The 25,539-nt window shown below is 44.9% G+C and overlaps 1 protein-coding gene and 1 long non-coding RNA gene across 2 annotated transcripts; one reads left to right on the top strand and one right to left on the bottom strand.

The window, feature by feature from the left end:
* The first annotated feature begins 1,396 nt into the window (after positions 1-1,396).
* On the top strand, positions 1,397-14,356 carry LOC121535700 (activin receptor type-2B). The gene is made up of 11 exons (XM_041842963.2): positions 1,397-1,820; positions 7,579-7,786; positions 8,581-8,696; positions 8,919-9,070; positions 9,990-10,133; positions 10,717-10,860; positions 11,004-11,149; positions 11,248-11,362; positions 11,977-12,115; positions 12,279-12,409; positions 14,024-14,356. The coding sequence occupies exons 1-11, from the start codon at positions 1,769-1,771 to the stop codon at positions 14,219-14,221; spliced, it is 1,545 nt and encodes a 514-aa protein (XP_041698897.1). The 5' UTR covers positions 1,397-1,768; the 3' UTR covers positions 14,222-14,356.
* Positions 14,357-17,332: 2,976 nt separating this feature from the next.
* Positions 17,333-20,768, bottom strand: LOC123481581. The gene is made up of 2 exons (XR_006657200.1): positions 17,974-20,768; positions 17,333-17,940 (listed from the first exon to the last, which is right to left on the bottom strand). It is a non-coding gene; the product is annotated as an uncharacterized LOC123481581 (long non-coding RNA).
* Positions 20,769-25,539: the final 4,771 nt, after the last annotated feature.

The following is a 25,539-nucleotide window of genomic DNA, read 5'->3' as shown; positions in this document are numbered from 1 at the left end:
TCTGTGTAAAAGAAAATCAAGAAACAACTACATTTTGTTATTTTTTTGTTTCTAAAGGAAAAATATGTTTTATTCTTCAGATTGATGAAATTGAGGGGGCATGTGTTGCTCGTTTTGAAGGACCCAACAGCCCAGCTGAGCTGCAGTTGATTCAGAGTAATAGTGATGTAGCCTAATAATCTATGTCAATGGCAAAAACAATTTAATATAAATATTCAGGGATGGGCCTCCCAAGTGGCACAGCGGTCTAAGGCACTGCATCGCAGTGCTTGAGGCGTCACTACAGACCCGGGTTTGATCCCAGGCTGTGTCGTGACCGGGAGTCCCATTGGGTGGTGTACAATTGGCCCAGCCTCGTCCGGGTTAGGGGAGGATTTAGCCGGGGGGGCTTAACTTGGCTCATTGCGCTCTAGCGACTCCTTGTGGCGGGCCGGGTGCCTGCAGGCTGACTTCGGTTGTCAGTTGAACAGTGTTTCCTCTGACACATTGGTGTGGCTGGCTTCCGGGTTAAGTGGGCGGGTGTTAAGAAGCGAGATTAGGCAGGTCGTGTTTCGGAGGACGCATGACTCGACCTTCGCCTCTCCCAAGCCTGTTGGGGAGTCGCAGCGATGAGACAAGATTATAATTGGATATCATGAAAATTGGGGAGAAAATGGGAGTAAAAATACAAAAAATATTCAGGGATCGCCATGTACACTTTCCTTTGTTGCAAAGCAATTCCCCTAAAAATGGATATAAGTATATTCTATTTCTTTCTAATGTTCGTGAGAGAAAACAAATCACTGAATATTTCAAATGTAGTCCCATGTAGCTCAGTTGGTAGAGCATGGCGTTTGCAACGCCAGGGTTGTGGGTTCGTTTCCCACGGGGGAGCAGTATGAAAAAAAATGTATGCACTCACTAACTGTAAGTCGCTCTGGATAAAAGCGTCTGCTAAAATGACTTAAATGTAAATGAATTCAGGATAAAAAAATATAAAAAATAAGGTCAAAATCACATGGATGCCTGTTAGCGGTTGTTGTGATATTATTTTATATTTGTCATGATGATCCATCCCGCTCCTCGAGCTGCCTGTCTCCCTGAACCCCCCCTCTTTGTGTTTACACATCCGGGTTTCCCAGATAGCAACACGTTCCCGCTTGTCACCAGTTACCACAGCCACAAAGTCAAAAAGGCTATATCGCAAAAATTAATGAAAACATAAATGTGCTTTTTGGTCTTAATTTAAGGTTTGGTTAGGTATAAGGTTAGTCGTGTGGTTAAGGTTAGGGTTAAGGTTAGGTTTAAAAACAAATTTAAAGAAGATAAATTGTAGAAATGGGCGGGGTTTAACCATATTTATGACGTTGTGGCTGTGGTAACTAGTGACGACCCCCCATTCTCCAATCAGGAGCCATTTTGTACACAGATCTCTAACATGCTTGTAGACTCCGAGCCTAGGCTAGCCTACTAGAGCGCAAACCTTGATTATCTAGTAGCTAGAATACGTGTGAAACGGAATCGGGACCCAACTCCGCAAATGTTGAATTTACTAGTGCACACGGGTTGCTAAAAAGTATTGTCTGTCTCTAACGGTCCTGCTACGGTGTTGTGCCGCCACTGCAGCACCGAGGCTACCGACCGACACGCTGTGGCTGCATGGGATCGGAGAAGCCCGTGGTTATTGAGTATTGTGATGTTGGACTGATGTCGGGACGATCTCCGGTTTAAATGTTCGCGACGGGAAAAGGAGAAAGTCTTCCCTGTCTTCTATTAATACGGGAACATAATGGCTTTTTCCTGGCTGAGTTGTTCACTTCTCCTGGGAACTTTGTGTGCAGGTAAGAAACGCCGCGTCCATTGTACCCATTGATGAAACCGCAACAGTTGCAACGTATTCAACAAACATCATTTGGCATAACTGGTAGCCTAGTTTCCCCCTTTATTTTGTTTTTGTCGAGGCACGTGTTTTCAAGGTGTATTTCTCTTCACATGGATATGTTTCTTGCTGTTTTCATTTGCAGTGAAATGATTCAATCGATTGCTGTCATTGGATGTGGTCTTCCAATATCCTGCTTTCCATAGATTGCCGATTCATTTTTTATTTAGGCTATAGCCTCCTCTGACGGAAAGCTGTTGCTGTGTGTGTAGGCCTAGGTGTGTGTTTGTGTCGAAACGGGATCATTCAGAGAATTGTTTTGTTCCCCATGGTGACCTGTGCAGATTCCCAACTATAAAACAATGGATGGATCATCTACACTGAACGAACATATAAACGCAACATGTAAAGTGTTTGTCCCAGGTTTCATGAGCTGAAATAAAATATCCCAGAAATTATCCATACAAACAAAAAGCTAATTTCTTTCAAATTTTGTGCACAAATTTGTTTACATCCCTGTTAGTGAGCATTTCTTCTTTGCCAAGATAATCCATCCACCTGACAGGTGTGGCATATCAAGAAGCTGATTAAACAGCATGATCATTACACAGGTGCACCTTGTGCTGGCGACAATAAAAGGCCACTCTGAAATGTGCAGTTTTGTAACACAGCACAATGCCACAGATGTCTCAAGTTTTGAGGGAGCGTGCAATTGGCATGCTGACTGCAGGAATGTCCACCAGAGCTGTTGCAAGAATTTTATATTCATTTATCTACCGTAAGCCACCTCCAATGTCGTTTTAGAGAATTTGGCAGTACGTCCAACCGGCCTCACAATCACACACCACGTGTAACAACGCCAGCCCAGGACCTCCACATCCGGCTTCTTCACCTGCGGGATCGTCTGAGACCAGCCACCCGGACAGGTGATTAAACTGTGGGTTTGCACAACTGAAGAATTTCTGCACAAACTGTCAGGAACAAAATGCCAAGCGTCGGCTGGAGTGGTGTAAAGCTTGCCGCCATTGGACTCTGGTTCGGGCAAGGTCCCTTAGTTCCAGTGAAGGGAAATCTTAACGCTACAGCATACAATGACATTCTAGACGATTCTGTGCTTCCAATTTTGTGGCAACAGTTTGGGGAAGGCCCTTTCCTGTTTCAGCATGACAATACTTCCGTGCACAAAGCGAGGTCCATACAGAAATGGTTTGTTGATATTGGTGTGGAAGAACTTGACTGGCCTGCACAGAGCCCATTGAACACCTTTGGGATGAATTGGAACGCCGACTGCGAGCCAGGCCTAATCGCCCAACATCAGTGCCCAACCTCAATAATGCTCTTGTGGCTGAATGGAAGCAAGTCCCCGCGGCAGTGTTCCAACATCTAGTGGAAAGCCTTCCCAGAAGAGTGGAGGCTGTTATAGCAACAAAGGCGGGACCAACTCCATATTAATGCCAATGATTTTGGAATGAGATGTTTGACGAGCAGTTGTTACTTTTGGTCATGTAGTGTATTTTTGTTCAATGTAGTTTGTTTTCATCGGTACACCATTTATCATGCTGGCTACATTTACATTTTAGTCATTTAGCAGACGCTCTTATCCAGAGCGACTTAGTGAGTGCATACATTTTCATAGTGGCCCCACGTGGGAATCGAACCCACAACCCTGGCGTTGCAAACGCCATGCTCTACCAACTGAGCTACACGGTTACCCCTCAAGCACTGTCTTTATGTAAAATATATTCCCATTAATGTACATAATGTGTTTAATAACTGGTCTATAGAAGTGGAAAACCGATTATGACCACACAGTAGGGGGGCTAAGGTTCTTCTAAACAGTCAATTATGATGTTGTAAACCATTGATGTTATACATGTGTAATAAATGGTCTATAGACTAAGACAGATTATGACTAGGCATAGTAAGTCATAGTAAGCACTTTCTCCAGAGTGGTTAAGGGCTTTTATGTAAGCATTTCACTGTAAGGTCTACACCTGTTGTATTCGGTGCATGTGGCAAATACAATTTGATTAGATGTTATAGTAAAGGGCAGGCTTCTGTAGTGACTCGAGGGAGAAAGAGAGAGCAAGAGAGGTTGGGAGATTATTCTGTATTCTAGTAGTTAAAGTCCTCTGGTCATATGACTACTGTTATCAGCAGTAGCATCAGGGATCACTGGAGAATGAGTCCATGTGTAGTACAGTATCTCGGTGTAGTTGACTAGCTTAGCTCTCTGTTTTAGCTCTGTGTGGTAGACTAGTTTAGCTCTCTGTTTTAGCTCTGTGTAGTAGACTAGCTCATCTCTCTGTTTTAGTTCTGTGTAGTACGCTGGTTGTAGGCTAGCTTAGCTCTATATTTTAACTCGGTGTAGTAGGATAGTTTAGCTCTCTGTTTTAGCTCTGTAGTATTTTTTTTATTTAGTACACTCGTTGTAGGCTAGCTTAGCTTTCTGTTTTAGCTCCGTATAGTAGGCTAGCTTAGCGCTCTGTTTTAGCTCCGTATAGTAGGCTAGCTTAGCGCTCTGTTTTACCTCTGTGTAGTTGGCTAGCTTAGCTCTCTGTTTTAGCTCTGTGTAGTTGGCTAGCTTAGCTCTGTGTAGTAGCCTGGTAGTAGGCTATTTTAGCTCTAGTATTTTGTATTTAGTACACTGGTTGTAGGCTAGCTTAGCTTTCTGTTTTAGCTCCGTATAGTAGGCTAGTTTAGCTTTCTGTTTTAGCTCCGTATAGTAGGCTAGCTTAGCTCTATGTTTTAGCTCTGTTTTTACTGACTTGATATTACAGGGCCACTATAAAGGCATGTTGCAATGGTTGCAGCCCTTGTTCCTGTAGGCTAAGAGACATGTAGCCTATTCTGTTGATATAAGCATTTACAGTGCCGTTTTATTTTGATAATGTTTTAATCCGTGTGTGTGTGGTCCTAGTGGGTAGATTAGGCCTAATGACGAGATGCTCATGTCTCCGCCCCAACGGCGGGAAGGCAGGCGACACGTTTAGGTCCGAAATAAGCCCATAGAAACACATTTGGCTTATTTTGGACAGATTTTGAAACCTCTCACTTTGCCTCTTCATCTCGGGTAAAAGGAATACCACCGTAGGCGGTTGGGCGGCCGGGCTGCTATAGACAGGGATTTAAAGAGACAGGCTTTATTTTTTTTCCAGAGAACAAAGATCAGAAACATCTACATGCTATGTCCAAACCATATTATGATGACATCACTTCTGATATTTTCCTATCCACACAAAAACATTGACAGTTTTGTTGATTTTTTTTTTTTTTTCTTCACAATGAGCTCAGTTTTATTCAATAAGTGAATAAACCCACGAGAATGAAAAAGGCCTAAACCTCAACTGACATTTTAAAAACAGTTAAAATGTAATGTATTTGAAAATAATTGCCTACAGGTCTAAAAGCTAGTGTTCTCCTCCGTTGTGGTGAAGAAGTCCTAGTCAACATGACAACTTTTCCTGCCCCAGTAGCCTATTCTACCACTGACACCACTGCTCTCAATGGGGGCTGTTTTGGGTTAGAACTCAAAGATGATTACTCTGCTCAGAGAAACTCCTTATCTTCCTTCCCAGATGTGCTCTAGTCATCTAGTTAAAGGGGCAATCTGCGATTGTTCTCCAAAATAGTGGTGGGGTGTCCTCTTTGTTGTTTGAACTGCAAATTGCCCCCCCTTTTATTTTTTAAAGCAAAAAACTCTATAGAAGTAGCTACCTCACACAGACAGGTTACAGTGTGTGTTCCAAATAGCACCATATTCCCTATATAGTGTACTGCTTTTGACCAGGGACCCATAGGGATTAGGGTGCCATTTGGAACGTACACAGTCATTATCATGGTTGTGGTGTCTTCACCCGGCATATATCAAGGTGGTATAATGACGTCATTGAAGACGTTTATCAGGGTCGTGTTCAGAAGGCATCAAACAGAAGATAACCGAGTAACTATCTGTAGGCTACTTGTCCAATAGGACATGCTCATTTTTGTTTTTTTTAAATGGGGTTCTCAGTTCATGTCGTTACCAGCTAGGTGTGAGCTGTTTTGGTGAGAGCAGCATAGAGCTACTGTATAGTATGTGGTCCTCTGTAGCTCAGCTGGTAGAGCACGGCGCTTGTAACGCCAAGGTAGTGGGTTCGATCCCCGGGACCACCCATACACAAAATGTATGCACGCATGACTGTAAGTCGCTTTGGATAAAAGCGTTTGCTAAATGGCATATTAAAATTAAATATTAAAATATTAAATATTATACAGGTAACTGCCAATATAATGGAAACTCTTGAGTAAATGAGGGATACAAAGTATATTGAAAGCAGGTGCTAAAACACACAGGTGTGGTTCCTGAGTCCATTTAAAGGGAAGATTCGCAGAATTAGGTTGCTGTTAAACATTCTGATTTTTTTTTCATCCTTACAACATATAACTTTACATTTTGTATTTTGGGAGAAATATAAATATATATTTATATTTTATCCAAATTTGACCGAAGTTATGATGGAAAAGTGTTCGGAGAAGTGACGTCAAGAGTAGAACGCACAAGTGAACACACAGCAGGAGTGAAGCCACTGTCCATAAGACGCTAAAGACCCACATCATAGCGAGTCCTCCTATTGGACCATGTCCTTATCATCATTGATTCTGTATCACTTATGTAGCGCGCAGGATTTTAGCATAGCCCCTTTTCCACCCCTGCTGGCTTACATTTACATTTAATTACATTTTATTTATTTATTTTTCATTTTTATCATTTAGCAGACGCTCGCAACCCATTGGCTGCCTTGATATCCTGCGAGTTATATTGGCCAATGAAGATCAGGCAGATCAGCATAATTTAAAAGACCTTGAAATAAACAATGACATTAATCCGATTTGGTATTTGGACCATTCATTTCTACAAAAATGTGCAGTGTTCTGTTGATGGAGTTGTTGTAGCTAGCTTGCGTGCTAGCTAGCGTATGCCACCCCCAAACACCATGCATCTGTCAACTGAAGCAGAGAATAGATACACTCATACATTGTTTACATGTTGAGCTATATGTTCTCCATTTAAAATGATGTCGGTAGACTATGTAATGAGGCAAACCATATACCAGATTTTGTACATGCCTTTTAAAGCTGCAATATGTAACTTTTTGGGAGACCCGACCAAATTCACATAGAAATGTGCATTATAGATCTGACATTCTCATTTGAAAGCATTTCTTAAGAAGCGGTAGATCTGTCCTATGTGCACTATTTCTATGCTACCCATTCTTAAGTTTTTTGTTTTTGTACACCAGCTGAAATTACAAAATGTTTGGTTATTGAAAATATACTTCACAGTGGTTTAGAGGGTACAATGATTTTTACACAATGACTGCTTGTTTTGAAACAAACTGAAATTAGGCAAACCTATTAGAATTTTATCAACCAGGAATGTCAGAGCGATTTCTGGTTGTATGAAAGTAAGGAGATGAGCATTACTTGTAACATTTAGAGGTTTATTTCATTTCATTAATGCTGCTCTCTCCTCTCTCTCGTCTCTCCTCTCTCTCGTCTCCTGTCTCTCCTCTCTCTCCTCTCTCTTGTCTCCTGTCTCCTGTCTCTCCTCTCTCTCGTCTCCTGTCTCTCCTCTCTCTCCTCTCTCTTGTCTCCTGTCTCTCCTCTCTCTCCTGTCTCTTGTCTCCTGTCTCTCGTCTCCTGTCTCTCCTCTCTCTTGTCTCCTGTCTCTCCACTAGGCTGGGGCCATGGCGATGTGGAGACCAGAGAGTGTGTGTACTACAATGATAACTGGCGTACAGAGCGTACCAACCAGAGTGGTGTGGAGAGGTGTGAGGGGGAGAAGGAAAAGAGACTACACTGCTACTCCTCCTGGCTCAACATCTCAGGAACCATCAAACTGGTGAAGAAAGGCTGCTGGCTGGATGACTTCAACTGCTATGACAGGTACTAGACACTACTTACCAACTGCTATGACAGGTACTAGACACTACTTACCAACTGCTATGACAGGTACTAGACACTACTTACCAACTGCTATGACAGGTACAAGACACTACTTACCAACTGCTATGACAGGTACTAGACACTACTTACCAACTGCTATGACAGGTACTAGACACTACTTACCAACTGCTATGACAGGTACAAGACACTACTTACCAACTGCTATGACAGGTACTAGACACTACTTACCAACTGCTATGACAGGTACAAGACACTACTTACCAACTACTATGACAGGTACAAGACACTACTTACCAACTGCTATGACAGGTACTAGACACTACTTACCAACTGCTATGACAGGTACTAGACACTACTTACCAACTGCTATGACAGGTACAAGACACTACTTACCAACTGCTATGCCAGGTACTAGACACTACTTATCAACTGCTATGCCAGGTACAAGACACTACTTACCAACTGCTATGCCAGGTACAAGACACTACTTACCAACTGCTATGACAGGTACTAGACACTACTTACCAACTGCTATGCCAGGTCCCAGACGCTTAGTACCTTTTCCTTGTGTGTTTTGATAAGACTCACGGGATAGGAAGCACTGGTCCTTATTCCACTTTGTGTAATAACAAAAAATGCTATGCGCCAATACTATGGCAATACAAATCAACTATGTAACATCATGATGTTACAATGGCCTTACTCAAATCATTCTAGCAGTACTACAGACGTATGAGAGTAACATTGAAGTAATAGAATGTGTCTCTCGTCAGGCAGGAGTGTGTGTCCAGGGAAGTGAATCCCCAGGTGTTCTTCTGCTGCTGTGAGGGGAACTACTGCAACGAGGGGTTCACACACCTACCTGACCTCATCGCCGCCGGCAACAGAGGTGAGTGGACATGACCTTTGAACCCCATTCTTAAAACATCGTTTTTTTTTATTTTTTTTGAATCAGAACACAAATCATACAGACTGGATATCAGGCATCACAATATACCAAAAGGAAAACATTTAGATATCAATAAAGATATTGATGTTGATTGTGTTCCCTTCCACAGTGAACATCTGACTGATTTGATTTTGACCTTCTGTGATCTTTTCTCCTCACCAGTGAAAATCCGTCCCCCTCCCAGAGTGCCGTCTCTGTTGAATATCCTGGTGTACAGTCTGCTAGCTCTGTGTGTTCTGTCGCTGACCCTGCTACTGGCTCTGTGGATGTACCGACAGCGCAAACCACCCTACGGAGATGTTGACCTCCATGAGGTGAGACCACACCACTTCAACTAGTGCTGATCTAGGACCAGGTCCCCCATGTGACCATATCATCTGATCTAGGACCAGGTCCCCCATGTGACCATATCATCTGATCTAGGACCAGGTCCCCCATGTGACCATATCATCTGATCTAGGATCAGGTCCCCCATGTGACCATATCATCTGATCTAGGATCAAGTCCCCCATGTGACCATATCATCTGATCTAGGATCAAGTCCCCCTGTGACCATATAATGTTATTCATCATGATCTGAAAGGCAAATTCATTATGATCCTATATCAGATCAAACAAGACTGTTTGAAGAAACAAAGGCTGTGTTTACACAGGAAGCCCAATTCTGATCTTTTGCCTAATTATTGGCAAAAGATCTGATCTGATTGGTCAAAAGACAAATGATTGGCAAAATATCAGAATTGGGCTCCCTGTGTAAACAAACACCCACACATAAAGAAGATCAAGGAAAGTATCAGAGAATTGATGGAATGTGACATGGAATGTGACATGGAATTGATGGAATGTGATATGGAATTGATGGAATGTGATATGGAATTGATGGAATGTGATATGGAATTGATGGAATGTGATATGGAATTGATGGAATGTGATATGGAATTGATGGAATGTGATATGGAATTGATGGAATGTGATATGGAATTGATGGAATGTGATATGGAATGTGATATGGAATTGATGGAACGTGATATGGAATTGATGGAACGTGATATGGAATTGATGGAACGTGATATGGAATTGATGGAACGTGATATGGAATTGATGGAACGTGATATGGAATTGATGGAATGTGATATGGAATTGATGGAATGTGATATGGAATTGATGGAATGTGATATGGAATTGATCATGAGGTTGTAGCGCTTTCTCCCCTTTCCTCTGTCTGTGTGTCAGGACCCTCGGCAAACCCCTCCCTCTCCCATGGTGGGGCTGAAGCCTCTGCAGTTACTGGAGGTGAAAGCTAGGGGGCGCTTCGGCTGTGTGTGGAAGGCTCAGCTGATGAGCGAATATGTGGCTGTAAAGGTCTTCCCTGTTCAGGTAAGACATGCAGGGCTTAAGTCTATGGCAGGAGCGTCAAACTCATTTTGGCCCCATGGGCCGCATTCGGTCTTCAACGACGTCCAGAGGGCCGCACTGAAAATGTGTTATATTTCCTTGGTAAATCTTCTATGACTGTCTAGTGGTTATTAGAGAGCCGGACAGTCAAACTGTATGAGTGTATTGTAGGTCCATTGTCATTTCTACACAGTTTTCCATTTGGTAAAACTGATTTCTGTGGGGAGTGGACATCGATTCTAGAGGGCTGAACATGTTCTTTACTCAAACCACCCGCGGGCCGTATGCCTGACACCCCTGGTCTATGGGATATTAACATTCAGCCCTGGGTGAATACAGGTGATGGCAGAAAATGATTCCCCGCTGAACCCGGTTCTCTCTTGAGGTTTCTTCCTTCATGGGAGTTTTCCTTTTCCACCGTGCTTCCGCTTTGTGGCTCTAGGCCGGGTTACCGGACACTACTGGTGTAAATAGAGCTTCATAAATATATTGTGATTTGATTAAAATAAATATGGGTGTGTTGCTGTATATTTCTATTATAACGCACGGTTGTATGGGTGTGCAGGACAAGCAGTCATGGCAGAATGAGAGGGATATCTTCCTGACTCCTGGTATGAGACACGAGAACCTGCTTCGTTACATCGCTGCAGAGAAACATGGCAGCAACATGGAGACTGAGCTCTGGCTCATCGTGGAGTTCCACGAACGGGTGAGAAATACATCCGATCAATTAATAATCAAATGAATCTATTCGTTTATAGAAGGGCATGTTGTGTTCATGTTTTGGTCTCTTCCAGTTTGTCATGTAAGCCATAGTCAAAAGCCCCTTTATCCAAGTCTGTGTGTGTCCAGGGTTCGTTGACTGACCATCTGAAGGGCAGTACGGTGACCTGGTCTGAAATGTGTCATATTGCTGAGACCATGTCCCGTGGTCTGGCTTACCTCCATGAAGACACACCCATCAAGGCAGAAGGTTCCAAACCCACCATCGCACACAGGTAACATCGGGTGTTCTCAAAGTCAATAACTTACCTGATTTTAGATAAACATGGTAATCTATAAAGCCTACAGGTTATATATAAACTGTGTTTCCCAGGGACTTCAAGAGTAAGAACGTGATGTTGAGAGATGATCTGACAGCCATCATCGGTGACTTTGGTCTGGCGGTCCGGTTTGAGCCGGGGAAACCTCCAGGAGACACCCACGGACAGGTAGTTTAACACACACACATATACACACACACACATACATACACACACACACACACACACACACACACACACACACACACACACACACACACACACACATACACATACATATATATATATATATATATATACACACACACACACACACACAGGTCTTACGCTTACTTACTAGCCCTCTCTCTCGCTCTCCCTCTGTCTCTCTCGCTCTCCCTCTGTCTCTCCCTCTGTCTCTGTCTCTCCCTCTGTCTCGCTCTCCCTCTGTCTCTGTCTCTCCCTCTGTCTCGCTCTCCCTCTGTCTCTCGCTCTCCCTCTGTCTCGCTCTCTCTCTCCCTCTGTCTCGCTCTCCCTCTGTCTCTCTCGCTCTCCCTCTGTCTCTCTCTCGCTCTCCCTCTGTCTCTCGCTCTCCCTCTGTCTCTCTCGCTCTCCCTCTGTCTCTCTCTCTCTCGCTCTCCCTCTGTCTCTCTCTCTCGCTCTCCCTCTGTCTCTCGCTCTCCCTCTGTCTCGCTCTCTCTCTCCCTCTGTCTCGCTCTCCCTCTGTCTCTGTCTCTCCCTCTGTCTCTTCCCCTCTCTCTCTCGCTCTCTCCCCCCTCTCCCTCTCTCTCTCCCTCCTCCAGGTGGGTACGTGGCGATACATGGCCCCTGAGGTTCTAGAGGGGGCTATAAACTTCCAGAGAGACTCCTTCCTGAGGATTGATATGTACGCTATGGGGCTGGTGCTTTGGGAACTGGTGTCACGATGCATCGCCACAGACGGTGAGAATCACTGCTGCTGTGTGTGTGACGGGTAGGATGCTCAGGATCCCCCCTGTTACAAACACGTTTCTATAGCTCTTTGTCAAGTGCTAGACCACACCCCCTCCATCTCTGTTTGATATCTAATATATATTTTAATATGTGCCATATGTCTCTGTCTCAGGTGCCGTAGGGGAGTACATGCTTCCGTTTGAGGAGGAGATTGGCCAGCACACGTCTCTAGGGGACCTTCAGGATGTGGTGGTTCACAAGAAGATGAGACCGGTCTTCAAGGACACCTGGCTCAAACACCCTGTCAGTAACACTGGGATAAAATACTGGGGTAGTACACTGGGATAAAATACTGGGGTAGTACACTGGGATAAAATACTGGGGTAGTACACTGGGATAAAATACTGGGGTAGTACACTGGGATAAAATACTGGGGTAGTACACTGGGATAAAATACTGGGGTAGTACACTGGGATAAATTACTGGGATAGTACACTGGGATAAAATACTGGGATAGTACACTGGGATAAAATACTGGGATAGTACACTGGGATAAAATACTGGGATAGTACACTAGGGTGGTACACCAACCTGGTCCTCCAGTACCCCCCACCACCCTGGTCCTCCAGTACCCCCCCACCACCCTGGTCCTCCAGTACCCCCCCCACCACCCTGGTCCTCCAGTACCCCCCCCACCACCCTGGTCCTCCAGTACCCCCCCACCACCCCGGTCCTCCAGTACCCCCCCCACCACCCTGGTCCTCCAGTACCCCCCCACCACCCTGGTCCTCCAGTACCCCTCACCACCCTGGTCCTCCAGTACCCCCCAACACCCTGGTCCTCCAGTACCCCCCACCACCCTGGTCCTCCAGTACCCCCCCCACCACCCTGGTCCTCCAGTACCCCCCCCACCACCCTGGTCCTCCAGTACCCCCACCACCCTGGTCCTCCAGTACCCCCCCCCCCCCAGCACCCTGGTCCTCCAGTACCCCCCACCAACCTGGTCCTCCAGTACCCCCCACCACCCTGGTCCTCCAGTACCCCCCCACCACCCTGGTCCTCCAGTACCCCCCACCACCCTGGTCCTCCAGTACCCCCCACCACCCTGGTCCTCCAGTACCCCCACCACCCTGGTCCTCCAGTACCCCCCACCACCCTGGTCCTCCAGTACCCCCACCACCCTGGTCCTCCAGTACCCCCCACCACCCTGGTCCTCCAGTACCCCCACCAACCTGGTCCTCCAGTACCCCCCAACACCCTGGTCCTCCAGTACCCCTCAACACCCTGGTCCTCCAGTACCCCCCACCACCCTGGTCCTCCAGTACCCCCACCACCCTGGTTCTCCAGTATCCCCACCACCCTGGTCCTCCAGTACCCCCCACCACCCTGGTCCTCCAGTACCCCCCACCACCCTGGTCCTCCAGTACCCCCCCACCACCCTGGTCCTCCAGTACCCCCACCACCCTGGTCCTCCAGTACCCCTCACCACCCTGGTCCTCCAGTACCCCCCCCACCACCCTGGTCCTCCAGTACCCCCCCACCACCCTGGTCCTCCAGTACCCCCCCACCACCCTGGTCCTCCAGTACCCCTCACCACCCTGGTCCTCCAGTACCCCCCCACCACCCTGGTCCTCCAGTACCCCCCCACCACCCTGGTCCTCCAGTACCCCCCACCACCCTGGTCCTCCAGTACCCCCCAACACTCCGGTCCTCCAGTACCACCCTGGTCTTCCAGTACTCATTTTAGTTGTAGTCCCTCCATAAACTCACTTGATTCAACTCATTGAGAGCTTGATGTTTAGTTGACCAGTTGAATCAGGTGTGTTTTATATTCAACTCTTTGGGGACTTCAAAAAAATCGTATGATCCTTTGTGCTGTATTTCCTGTAACCTCCTGCATGTGTGTCGGTGCTACAGGGTCTATCTCAGCTGTGTGAGACCATAGAGGAGTGTTGGGACCATGACGCCGAGGCTCGTCTCTCCGCCGGCTGTGTCGAGGAACGCATCTCCCAGATCACCAGGACAACCGTCAGCACTACCTCAGACTGCCCAGTCTCCATAGTAACGTCAGTAACCGACGACGACGACCTACCTCCCAAAGAATCCAGCGCCTGAGTTCTGTGTTATTATGACATCACAGCAGTGACATCATCACGGAAGTGGAACAAGCGACAGTTGATGCTCCTGACTTTTCCAGCCTAAAAAAAATGGTTTTTAAACAACTTGAATACAGCTGCTATTTTTATCATCTTCGTATTGGTGGTGTTGTTTTTAAGGGTTTTATGTTTTGTTTAGTTTTTTTTATTCTGGATCAAGTCGATTCTTCTCTTCCATCAGTCTTCTGTAGTTTTCTCTGAGAAACAACTATGACAGAAATAAGCTATATGATGGACAAGACATCTCTAAGACATTAACTTGTCAAATCTTCTATTCGGTCAATACCTCATGTTGTGTTTAGTGGGTTCTATTATTACCTCACTCTGTTGTCTGGGCAAGATGGCGGCCAGCCAAAGAAAGCTAACCATATTCCAAACCTCTGACGATACGTTACACACCACACAGTCTGGACGAAACACAGTGTAGACACACACACACACACACACACACACACACACACACACACAGTCTGGAACGATACACACACACACAGCCTGGAACGATACACACACACACACACACACACACAGACAGCCTGGAACGATACACACACACACACACACACACACAGCCTGGAACGATACACACACACACACACACACACAGACAGCCTGGAACGATACACACACACACACACACACACAGCCTGGAACGATACACACACACACTAGATAAACACACACACACTCAGCCTGGAACGATAGCCTACACACTGTAGATACACACGACTCATGTCAGAGGAACCACGAGACTGTTCAACATATTTATCTTCCTCGGGATGAAACGTCGCTCTTTACTCAGCCTTATGTTGTCCATCTTTGTTTGGCTACGAACACCTTGAAATAACGACACCGACAGCCTGAACCAGGCCTAACAGTAGAGTAGTAATAATAATAATAATATGCCGTTTAGCAGACGCTTTTATCCAAAGCGACTTACAGTCATGTGCGCATCAATTTTTACGTATGGGTGGTCCCGGGGATCGAACCCACTACCCTGGCGTTACAAGCGCCGTGCTCTACCAGCTGAGCTACAGAGGAGCACAGCATTTACAGTTGGCTAGGGGGGCAAGACGGCCCGGAGTAATAACATTGGATGAACGGACTTGGAAAGGATCTGGACAAAATACTACCTCTCAGGATTCCAGCCTATTAGAACATTTTATACACATGTAGAGAAGCCAAGCTATCTGTGTTGGACGATATAGCTGGGTTTTTATTTGAAACACCTTCGCCAATACCCGGCATTACTAAATGCAATCTGAAACTGAAATGTTATGTTACACGTTCTGGATGTGATTTTTTTTTGTGTGCTTGTGGAATAGAATGAGAGGATTTTTTATTTTTTTTTTGAAGCTGTGAATAAGTATTTGTTATTGATTCTCAGTCACAAGGGCCATGCTTGAGTTAATATCTCTGTCTGCTCAGTAGACTCCGTCTCACACCAGTTTCACAAATCTATGATTTCCAGTCTTTCATTTTGGAAACAATTGTCTGACTTGTGAGACTAAGTTTCAGTTGCCTCGGCAACCTGTATGTCATGCAAGGAAAAACTAAACTCAGTGGCTGCCTTGGTTTCAACTGCATACAAGACTAGCCTGGTTCCAGAACTGTTTGCGCTGCCTTGCCAACTCTTATGGTCAAAACATCACAAACACACCTGGAACCAGGCTAATATGACCAGACCATAACATACCAGTGAATGTCCACACAATGCTGCTGATACAGTCACTGCCAGGGTTGGGATCCAGGGGCGGACTGGCATTTCGGGCAAATTCCATATGGGCTGGTCCATTTTTAGCCCGGTATGGCCTGTCTAACTTGTTGTATTGCGCAAAATGATCATTATCTGGCTAATAATGGGGGGCCTAAAGGAAAGAGATGGGCTGGTGTGGGGGGGCCTTGAAGTAGAAGTCTGCGCAGGACTGATTTTATTAATTCCGCCCATACCTGCTGGCTTTCTGTCCGACTCCCACCCGCTACCACAAGAACTGGTCCCGAACCCAACCGCAGTCCAGCAATCTCACTTTAGGCGTATCTGATGAAGCAGCTCACTTGCCAGCCACGTTCGCCCTGTAGGCAATAGCAAAATGCGTAAAAATAACCGAAGAAACAGATTCTCACGTGGCCCATTTCATATTAGACTATTGATATTACTGGGATATATCAGCCAATAGGCTAGACGTAGTTTGAAGAGAGCAGTGTTGGAGAGACTTTCTCTTGAGCAACGTTTTAGAAGCATCCCCCGGGACCTGTGGGTCCCGACAGAGATCATTGTGGCACGGTCTGCATTTTTCATGCTGCAGTTGGGTTCAGCCCTTTACCTTGAGGGAAAAAATTGTCAGATTTTTGGGCCTTCAAGAAAATGTTTTGCCTTTGTGGGGGCCTCAAGGAATAAAATGGACCAGTGTTTGAAATGCCAGGGCTGATTTCTGGTCCCAGTCCGCCCATGTTGGGATGAATTTTTCCTAATTGAAAAGCATTGAAGAGAAATGGAATTTCAGTGTACTTCCTGAAAACGGAATTGACCCTAACCCTGCTCACTACTCAAGGATCATCAACGATAGATAATGTTCATGTATTCTCTTTTTTTTGTGCTTTTTAACTGACGACTCTCTGTGAATGTACTGTAAGATGACTTTTTATATGTTAGTTCTCAACTGTTTACTACACAGAAACCTTCTGACATCACATATACCTCAGGCTTTTATATAGATTCATTAATATCTCTGTTTTTATCATGTTACTTATCGTGTTTTAGTAGATGATATATTTTACTGAGAGTTTAACCTTTTTTATTTTTATGGAGATTTCAAATTCTATCAGACTCTGACTAGTTGCATGGAGGAGGTGTTGAGGAGGTGGAGGAGGTGTTGAGGAGGTGTTAATAATAATAATAATAATAATAATAATATGCCATTTAGCAGACGCTTTTATCCAAAGCGACTTACAGTCATGCGTGCATACATTTTTGTGCATGGGTGGTCCCGGGGATTGAACCCACTACCTTGGCGTTACAAGCGCCATGCTCTACCAGCTGAGCTACAGAGGACCACTGTTGATGTTGTTCAACCCAAATAAGAGTCTGGATCTTGTATGTAAATACCTGTTGTTGTAATGTACGCAGTTGCAGAACACTGATTTTACACCGTATCTGATTGGGGCATTATTGTTTTTCATTTTACATAATAATAATAATAATAATAATAATGTGTTTTCTGTTTTTAATTTTCTAAATATCATGGTTCTCCCCAAAGAATGTAAGCGGGGCGCTGTGCCACTGTATTATTTTTTAAAATATATATATTGCAACTTTATTTTATCATTTTAAGGCAATGTTTTGCTCTAGATTGCAGGAAATTGCATTTACAGGTGTTAAAACATGCAACAATCTCTGAGTCCAAAATCCTGGGGAGAACCCTGAAATATGGTTTTGTGTTATTGATTTTTATAATATATTCTATTGGTATGAGTGGCTCGGGGTCAAAAGCTATGTAGCTAGTGCTTACATTTTTCTCTCTGTAAAGAAATGTGTTGCTAGATTGTCTTTCAGCAAAAAATGCAATGGCCCCCTTCTAGAAGAGACCCCTACTCTTGAGTCTAGACCCTTGTGTGGATCTTGAAGAATTGGATGGGTATAGAAAAATATGGTAATATTTGTACACCGTACAGTCAAACCTGGCTGCGCGATATCTACCACTACAGTCAAACCTGGCTGCGCGATATCTACCACTACAGTCAAACCTGGCTGCGCGATATCTACCACTACAGTCAATCCTGGCTGCGCGATATCTACCACTACAGTCAAACCTGGCTGCGCGATATCTACCACTACAGTCAATCCTGGCTGCGCGATATCTACCACTACAGTCAATCCTGGCTGCGGCGATATCTACCACTACAGTCAATCCTGGCTGCGCGATATCTACCACTACAGTCAATCCTGGCTGCGCGATATCTACCACTACAGTCAATCCTGGCTGCGCGATATCTACCACTACAGTCAATCCTGGCTGCGCGATATCTACCACTACAGTCAATCCTGGCTGCGCGATATCTACCACTACAGTCAATCCTGGCTGCGCGATATCTACCACTACAGTCAATCCTGGCTGCGCGATATCTACCACTACAGTCAATCCTGGCTGCGCGATATCTACCACTACAGTCAATCCTGGCTGCGCGATATCTACCACTACAGTCAATCCTGGCTGCGCGATATCTACCACTACAGTCTCATTTGCTCTCTGACAGGCAAGGTGAACACTTCACCCTATTCCTTATACCTATCCAACCCTCTCAGATTTAAGGGTATAGACTTGAGTAGGCCTAGGGTGGTTTCTGGGCAGGGCTCGATTGTTTTGTGATGTCACCGGTGATCACACCCGATATTTCTACCTGCCAGTATCAACATTATCCTGCTCTAGTAATGTTTCAATCCCAGTAGTGGTAGTTATGGCTCTCAGCCAGGGTAGACTGTAGTGGTAGTTATGGCTCTCAGCCAGGGTAGACTGTAGTGGTAGTTATGGCTCAGCCAGGGTAGACTGTAGTGGTAGTTATGGCTCTCAGCCAGGGTAGACTGTAGTGGTAGTTATGGCTCTCAGCCAGGGTAGACTGTAGTGGTAGTTATGGCTCTCAGCCAGGGAAGACTGTAGTGGTAGTTATGGCTCAGCCAGGGTAGACTGTAATGGTAGTTATGGCTCAGCCAGGGTAGACTGTAATGGTAGTTATATGGCTCTCAGCCAGGGTAGACTGTAGTGGTAGTTATGGCTCTCAGCCAGGGTAGACTGTAGTGGTAGTTATGGCTCTCAGCCAGGGTAGACTGTAGTGGTAGTTATGGCTCTCAGCCAGGGTAGACTGTAGTGGTAGTTATGGCTCTCAGCCAGGGTAGACTGTAAGTGGTAGTTATGGCTCTCAGCCAGGGTAGACTGTAGTGGTAGTTATGGCTCAGCCAGGGTAGACTGTAGTGGTAGTTATGGCTCTCAGCCAGGGTAGACTGTAGTGGTAGTTATGGCTCTCAGCCAGGGTAGACTGTAGTGGTAGTTATGGCTCAGCCAGGGTAGACTGTAGTGGTAGTTATGGCTCAGCCAGGGTAGACTGTAGTGGTAGTTATGGCTCAGGTTTGAGGATGCAGATCTTCATCTTTCTGTGTTTTATTTGTTTTATCTCCCCAAGTAATTAAACATAACAACAATGTTCTATTCTCTATCAGCTTCCTTCCTAGTGTAATGTCTTTACCATGGTAACAGACGACACTGCATATGTAGTGTTTCTCTAGAACTGTGTTTTTCTAACTTCTATACCAGCGAATAGCAAGCTATGGGTTCCTCCTTCTTGGAGGAACGTTAAAACTGTTACGGGTGCAATCTGAACCCTGGTCTCCTGCTCAGGAAACCAACATGTTAACCATTAGACCAAGAGGAAATTCCGCGAAGGGTGAGAATGATATATTTCAAGTCTCAGGCAGTGCTACCTCATCACAAACCTCCACTACACTAACACCTGAGAATAGACCGGTAATACAACTATCTATCCCAGGGTCCTGAAGGAACAGTGCTCTAGGATACCTCAGGGTTATTCACTCGGAACCAAACAGGATGAAATGGGGAGGGACTAACCTGAACTTGTCCAATAAGAAACACTCATTTTCTTTGCAAATCCTTTTCCTCTGCAAAACATTTTGCCACATGAATACACCCCTGGATAAAACACCAGTGAATAAATGTTCTCACATACAGCTTCAGGTTTTTGTCTTAACGCTTTGTTTTCCTCATATGGAGAGCTATGGCTTTTTGACTTGTCATAGCGTACCTTGGTCTCTGTCTATGTATGGAGAAATGTAAGTAACCAAGGGGTCAAGCAATATATTCAGGATGCAGCAATAGTCTACTTTCATGGTTTCGTTCATGATCATCTGTGAAAAAAATAACTAAAGTCTGACGATGACTATGTATTTACAGCAAAATATATACAGTCTATGATCCATTGTCTAAGGCTGTGTTTACACAGGAAGCCCAATTCTGATCTGTTGCCCAACTATTGGCAAAATATCTGATCTGATTGGTCAAAAGACCAATTATTGGCAAAAGATCTGATCTGATTGGTCAAAAGACCAATTATTGGCAAAAGATCAGAATTAGGCTGCCTGTGTAAATACAGCCATTGTGGATGCAGTCTTAGGCTGGGATTTAGTCCAATCGCGCTTTGTCGGCTATGCACCTTTTTAAAGGTAATGTTCGTGGGGGCCGCATTCACGATAAACCTTTTAAATGTAAAACGCGATATTACGGGGATCTACCGCCTTACAGTACATCCTGCTTTTCTGAATAGAAACCAAGTACCTCATTATGCAGTTCCCATATAAATACTACAACACTGAATGTCGTATCATACTTGGAAATATCATATCATACTTGGAAAAAGTACCATGTATGTATTATTTACTTGTAAAGGTTTCTTCCTTTTCATATTTTGAATGCTGTGAAAAATAAATCTCCCATTTTTTAAATTTACACTTCTTTGATTGTTATTTTCTATGGTGGTGTGGATTGGGACCATTGGGGCAACAGGTCATTGGGATGTTCCAGAGAGCTGGATCATTAAGTTAGCTGGGATCATTAAGTTAGCTGGATCATTAAGTTAGCTGGGATCATTAAGTTAGCTGGATCATTAAGTTAGCTGGATCATTAAGTTAGCCAAGCTAACTCTGATAAACAGTCACATATCTCTTGATTTTTCTGGTTTATTTAGAAACATAAACTTGAATATTGGTTGTTTTGAGTCAATTATACCATGCTAAGACTTTTTTAAGCAGGTCAACATTCACAAGGCCGCAGGGCCAGATGGATTACCAGGACGTGTACTCCGAGCATGTGCTGACCAACTGGCAAGTGTCTTCACTGACATTTTCAACATGTCCCCTGACTGAGTCTGTAATACCAACATGTTTCAAGCAGACCACCATAGTCCCCGTGCCCAAGGACACGAAGATAACCTGCCTAAATGACTACCGACCCGTAGCACTGACGTCTGTAGCCATGAAGTGCTTTGAAAGGCTGGTCATGGCTCATATCAACACCATTATCCCAGAAACCCTAGACCCACTCCAATTTGCATACCGCCCCAACAGATCCACAGATTATGCAATCTCTATTGCAATCCACACTGCCCTTTCCCACCTGAACAAGAGGAACACCTACATGAGAATGCTATTCATTGACTGCAGCACAGCGTTCAACACCATAGTGCCCTCAAAGCTCATCACTAAGCTAAGGACCCTGGGACTGAACACCTCCCTCTGCAACTGGATCCTGGACTTCCTGACGGGCCGCCCCCAGGTGGTAAGGGTAGGTAACAACACATCTGCCACGCTGATCCTCAACACGGGGGCCCCTCAATGGTGCGTGCTCAGTCCCCTCCTGTACTCCCTGTTCACCCATGACTTCATGGCCAGGCACGACTCCAACACCATCATTAAGTTTGCAGATGACACAACAGTGGTAGGCCTGATCACCGACAACGATGAGACAGCCTATAGGGAGGAGGTCAGAGTGCCAGGATAACAACCTCTCCCTCAATGTGACCAAGACAAAGGAGATGATGGTGGACTACAGGAAAAAAAAAAGAGGACTGAGCACGTCCCCATTCTCATCGACGGTGCTGTAGTGGAACAGGTTGAGAGCTTCAAGTTCCTTGGTATCCACATCACCAACAAACTATCATGGTCCAAACACACCAAGACAGTCGTGAAGAGGGAAAGACAAAGCCTATTCCCCCTCAGGAGACTGAAAAAATTTGGCATGGGTCCTCAGATCCTCAAAAAGTTCAACAGCCGCACCATCGAGAGCATCCTGACTGGTTGCATCACCGTCTGGTATGGCAACTGCTCGGCCTCCGACCGCAAGGCACTACAGAGGGTAGTGCATACGGCCCAGTACATCACTGGGGCCAAGCTTCCTGCCATCCAGGACCTCTATACCAGGCGGTGTCAGAGGAAGGCCCTCAAAATTGTCAAAGACTCCAGCCACCCTAGTCATAGACTGTTCTCTCTGCTACCGCACCGGAGTGCCAAGTCTAGGTCCAAAAGGCTTCTCAACAGCTTCTACCCCCAAGCCATAAGACTCCTGGACAGCTAATCATGGCTACCCAGACTATTTGCACTGCCCCCCCACCCCATCCTTTTACGCTGCTGCTACTCTGTTAATTATTTATGCATAGTCACAGCCTCCGTACTGTTATTTTATTTTACTTCTGCTCTTTTTTTCTCAACACTTTTTTGTTGTTTTATTTTACTTTTTTTATTGAAAAATAAATGCATTGTTGGTTAAGGGCTGTAAGTAAGCATTTCACGGTAATGTCTACACCTGTTGTATTCGGCGCATGTGGCAAATAAAATTTGATTTGATTCATTTCAAGTGTATATTTCTGGAAAATAGGAAGAATATTTAGGACAGTTAGCTGGCTAACTCATTGATCCTGCTTTCTGGAACAGCCCCCATGAGCTCTGCGCGTCTGTGGTGCGCATGTCTTGTCTTGTCTTGTCTTGTCTTGTCTTGTCTTGTCTCTCGGCTCCAGGAAAAAAAGGATGAACGCCATGTTGACTACAGTGAGCCAGAACATTTAGAAATAAATAGATAAGAATACATCCATCTTTTTGTATATTTTAAATAAAAAGAAATACTGACTATTAACTGTTTGTGTGTTTATTCTCAGAACGATTAAGCACGCATGCGCAAAAATACATGTGTAGGGCCTCCCGAGTGGCACAGCGGTCTAAGGCACTGCAGTTCAGTGCTAGAATCGTCACTACAGACCCGGGTTCGATCCCCGGCTGTGTCGCAGCCGACCGGGAGACTCATGAGGCGGCGCACAATTGGCCCATCGTCGTCCCGGCTAGGGGAGGGTTTGGCCGGCCAGGATTTCCTTGTCCCATCGCGCTCTAGCGACTCCTTGTGGTGGGCCGGGTGCCTGCAAGCTGACTTCGGTCGCCAGCTGTACTGTGTTTCCTTCCGGGTTAAGTGAGTAGTGCGGCTTGGCGGGGTCGTGTTTCGGAGGACTCTCGATGGGACAAGACTGTAACTACCAATTGGATATAAAAAAAATATTGTAGACACATGACAGAACCAGTGCACACTGAAGTTTTTTTGTGTGTTAGTGTAGATTAGGGCTGGGATTCAATGCCTTCAGCGGTAGATCTGGGTTATAGCATGCTTTACATTTAGCCTCCTGTAGCTCAGTTGGTAGAGCATGGCGTTTGCAACGCCAGAGTTGTGGGTTCGTTTCCCACGGGGGACCAGTATAATATATATATATTTTTTTATGTCTGCACTCACTAACTGTAAGTCGCTCTGGAGCGTCTGCTAAATGACTAAAAACGTAATATCTGATTGAGCGAACATATGCAGTGTTCACAGTGAATGTGGGATTGGATTGAATACCTGGCCCCCATTAAAAAGACAAAACAGACTGAAATCAACAGAAAATGCTAATATTGATTACACTCTTCAAATAAACAAGGAAAATAAGATAATTGCAATGCATAGGAAAAAATAATTATGTGGAACAAATTATCAATATATCTTACAATAGAATGTACCGTAGACTAAGTTGTAAGACGTCAACTGCCTCTGTAGCTCAGCTGGTAGAGCACGGCGCTTGTAACGCCAAGGTAGTGGGTTCGATCCCCGGGACCACCCATACACAAAAAAAAAATATGCACGCATGACTATAAGTCGCTTTGGATAAAAGCGTCTGCTAAATGGCATATTATTATTATTATTAACTGTAGAGTGCCTACCCCATAGACTGGAATTCTCTCTCTCTGGAATACCTGGCCCTGATGGGGGGGGCTTGCTCCGTATTGACCTCCACTATAATACAAAATCCACCTTTCAGGCTTCATGTTTCCCGTCCTCTGACCAGCCTGGTATGATGACACCCATGAACCAGACTGTACTGTCCCCAACCTCAACGTCCCCGCTGTCTGTCCCCGAGTTAAAGCCCTCAGAGCCCATGGATCTGAAAATAAAATAAAAACATATTTCTTCCTTATAAAAATCCTGTACAGCCTCATCTATTGGTATGAATGTGTTGTCTTGAATCCTGACAATCAATCAATCAATGAAATTGATTTATAAAGCCCTTTTTATATTAGCAAAGGTCACAAAGTGCTATACAGAAACCCGGCCTAAAACCCCCAAACAGAAAGCAATGCAGATGTAGAAGCACGAAACAGACAGACGTTTATCAGAAGAGCTTGAGTTTGTCACTGTGGAAACCAATATTTTGACCATTTTCTTCTGCACACTGGACATTTCTGAGATGACCTGTTGTTCCCAGCCTAGTTCTAGACATACTTCACAGAAGCTGTGGCCACTCGACATGAGTCCGGGATCCTTGAAAATGTCATGGCACACAGAACAGTAGAGATCCTCCTCTTGGAAAGACGAAACAGAAGCCATTTTGTAATTTAAATCACTGTCACTTCTCTCCAACAGCCTCTGAAGGAAGTAGACATCGCCTTTGATGCATCTGGTGGACATGAGGAGTTGTTCGATTTTAACCTGGCGTTGTATTTATCTATTTATTGACAATCAATTCTGTTTTTGGACTAAAACTGTTTCTGACTTCAAGACACCTTTTTATGTGCACGAGGTAACGGCCAACTTCGTCACAGTGTGCGTGCGTGCACTTCCATAGAGAACACCTCTAATCATCTGTCACGTGTTGCGGCCGCTTGAACGCATGCTCATCTCTGACACTAGATGGCAGGATTGAGACAAAATGACTGACCAGTTTTATGAAGTGTAGCGTTGGCTGTGTAGTTACTGTTAACACGTTTAGGCTATATACACTTAGTTTGAACATAATAGCGTTTTTGACAAAAAAATGGCACATTAATTAACAGTCATGTAATAGGCTATACTATTTGTGTGGGTCACTATAATATAATAGTAATAATATGCCATTTAGCAGACGCTTTTATCCAAAGCGACTTACAGTCATGCGTGCATACATTTTTGTGTATGGGTGGTCCCAGGGATCGAACCCACTACCCTGGCGTTACAAGCGCCGTGCACTACTAAAACACCGAACAAAAATACAAACGCAACATGTAAATAAAATATGCCAGAAATTGTCCATATGTACAAAAAGCTTATTTCTCTCAAATGTTGTGCACAGATTTGTTTACATCCCTGTTTGTGAGCATTTTCTCCTTTGCGAAGATAATCCATCCACCTGACAGGTGTGGCATATCAAGAAGCTGATTAAACAGCA

Source organism: Coregonus clupeaformis, chromosome 21 (genome assembly GCF_020615455.1).
Source record: "Coregonus clupeaformis isolate EN_2021a chromosome 21, ASM2061545v1, whole genome shotgun sequence".
NCBI lineage: Eukaryota > Metazoa > Chordata > Actinopteri > Salmoniformes > Salmonidae > Coregonus > Coregonus clupeaformis.
This window is presented reverse-complemented; position numbering and strand designations above follow the sequence as displayed.

Bases quoted from the DNA above. Each gene is read 5' to 3' on its own strand.
- LOC121535700 (XM_041842963.2), top strand. From the start codon at position 1,769: ATGGCTTTTTCCTGGCTGAGTTGTTCACTTCTCCTGGGAACTTTGTGT. The intron at 1,821-7,578 runs GTAAGAAACGCC...TCTCTCCACTAG, and splicing joins CCTGGGAACTTTGTGTGCAG to GCTGGGGCCATGGCGATGTG. The intron at 9,071-9,989 runs GTGAGACCACAC...TCTGTGTGTCAG, and splicing joins GAGATGTTGACCTCCATGAG to GACCCTCGGCAAACCCCTCC.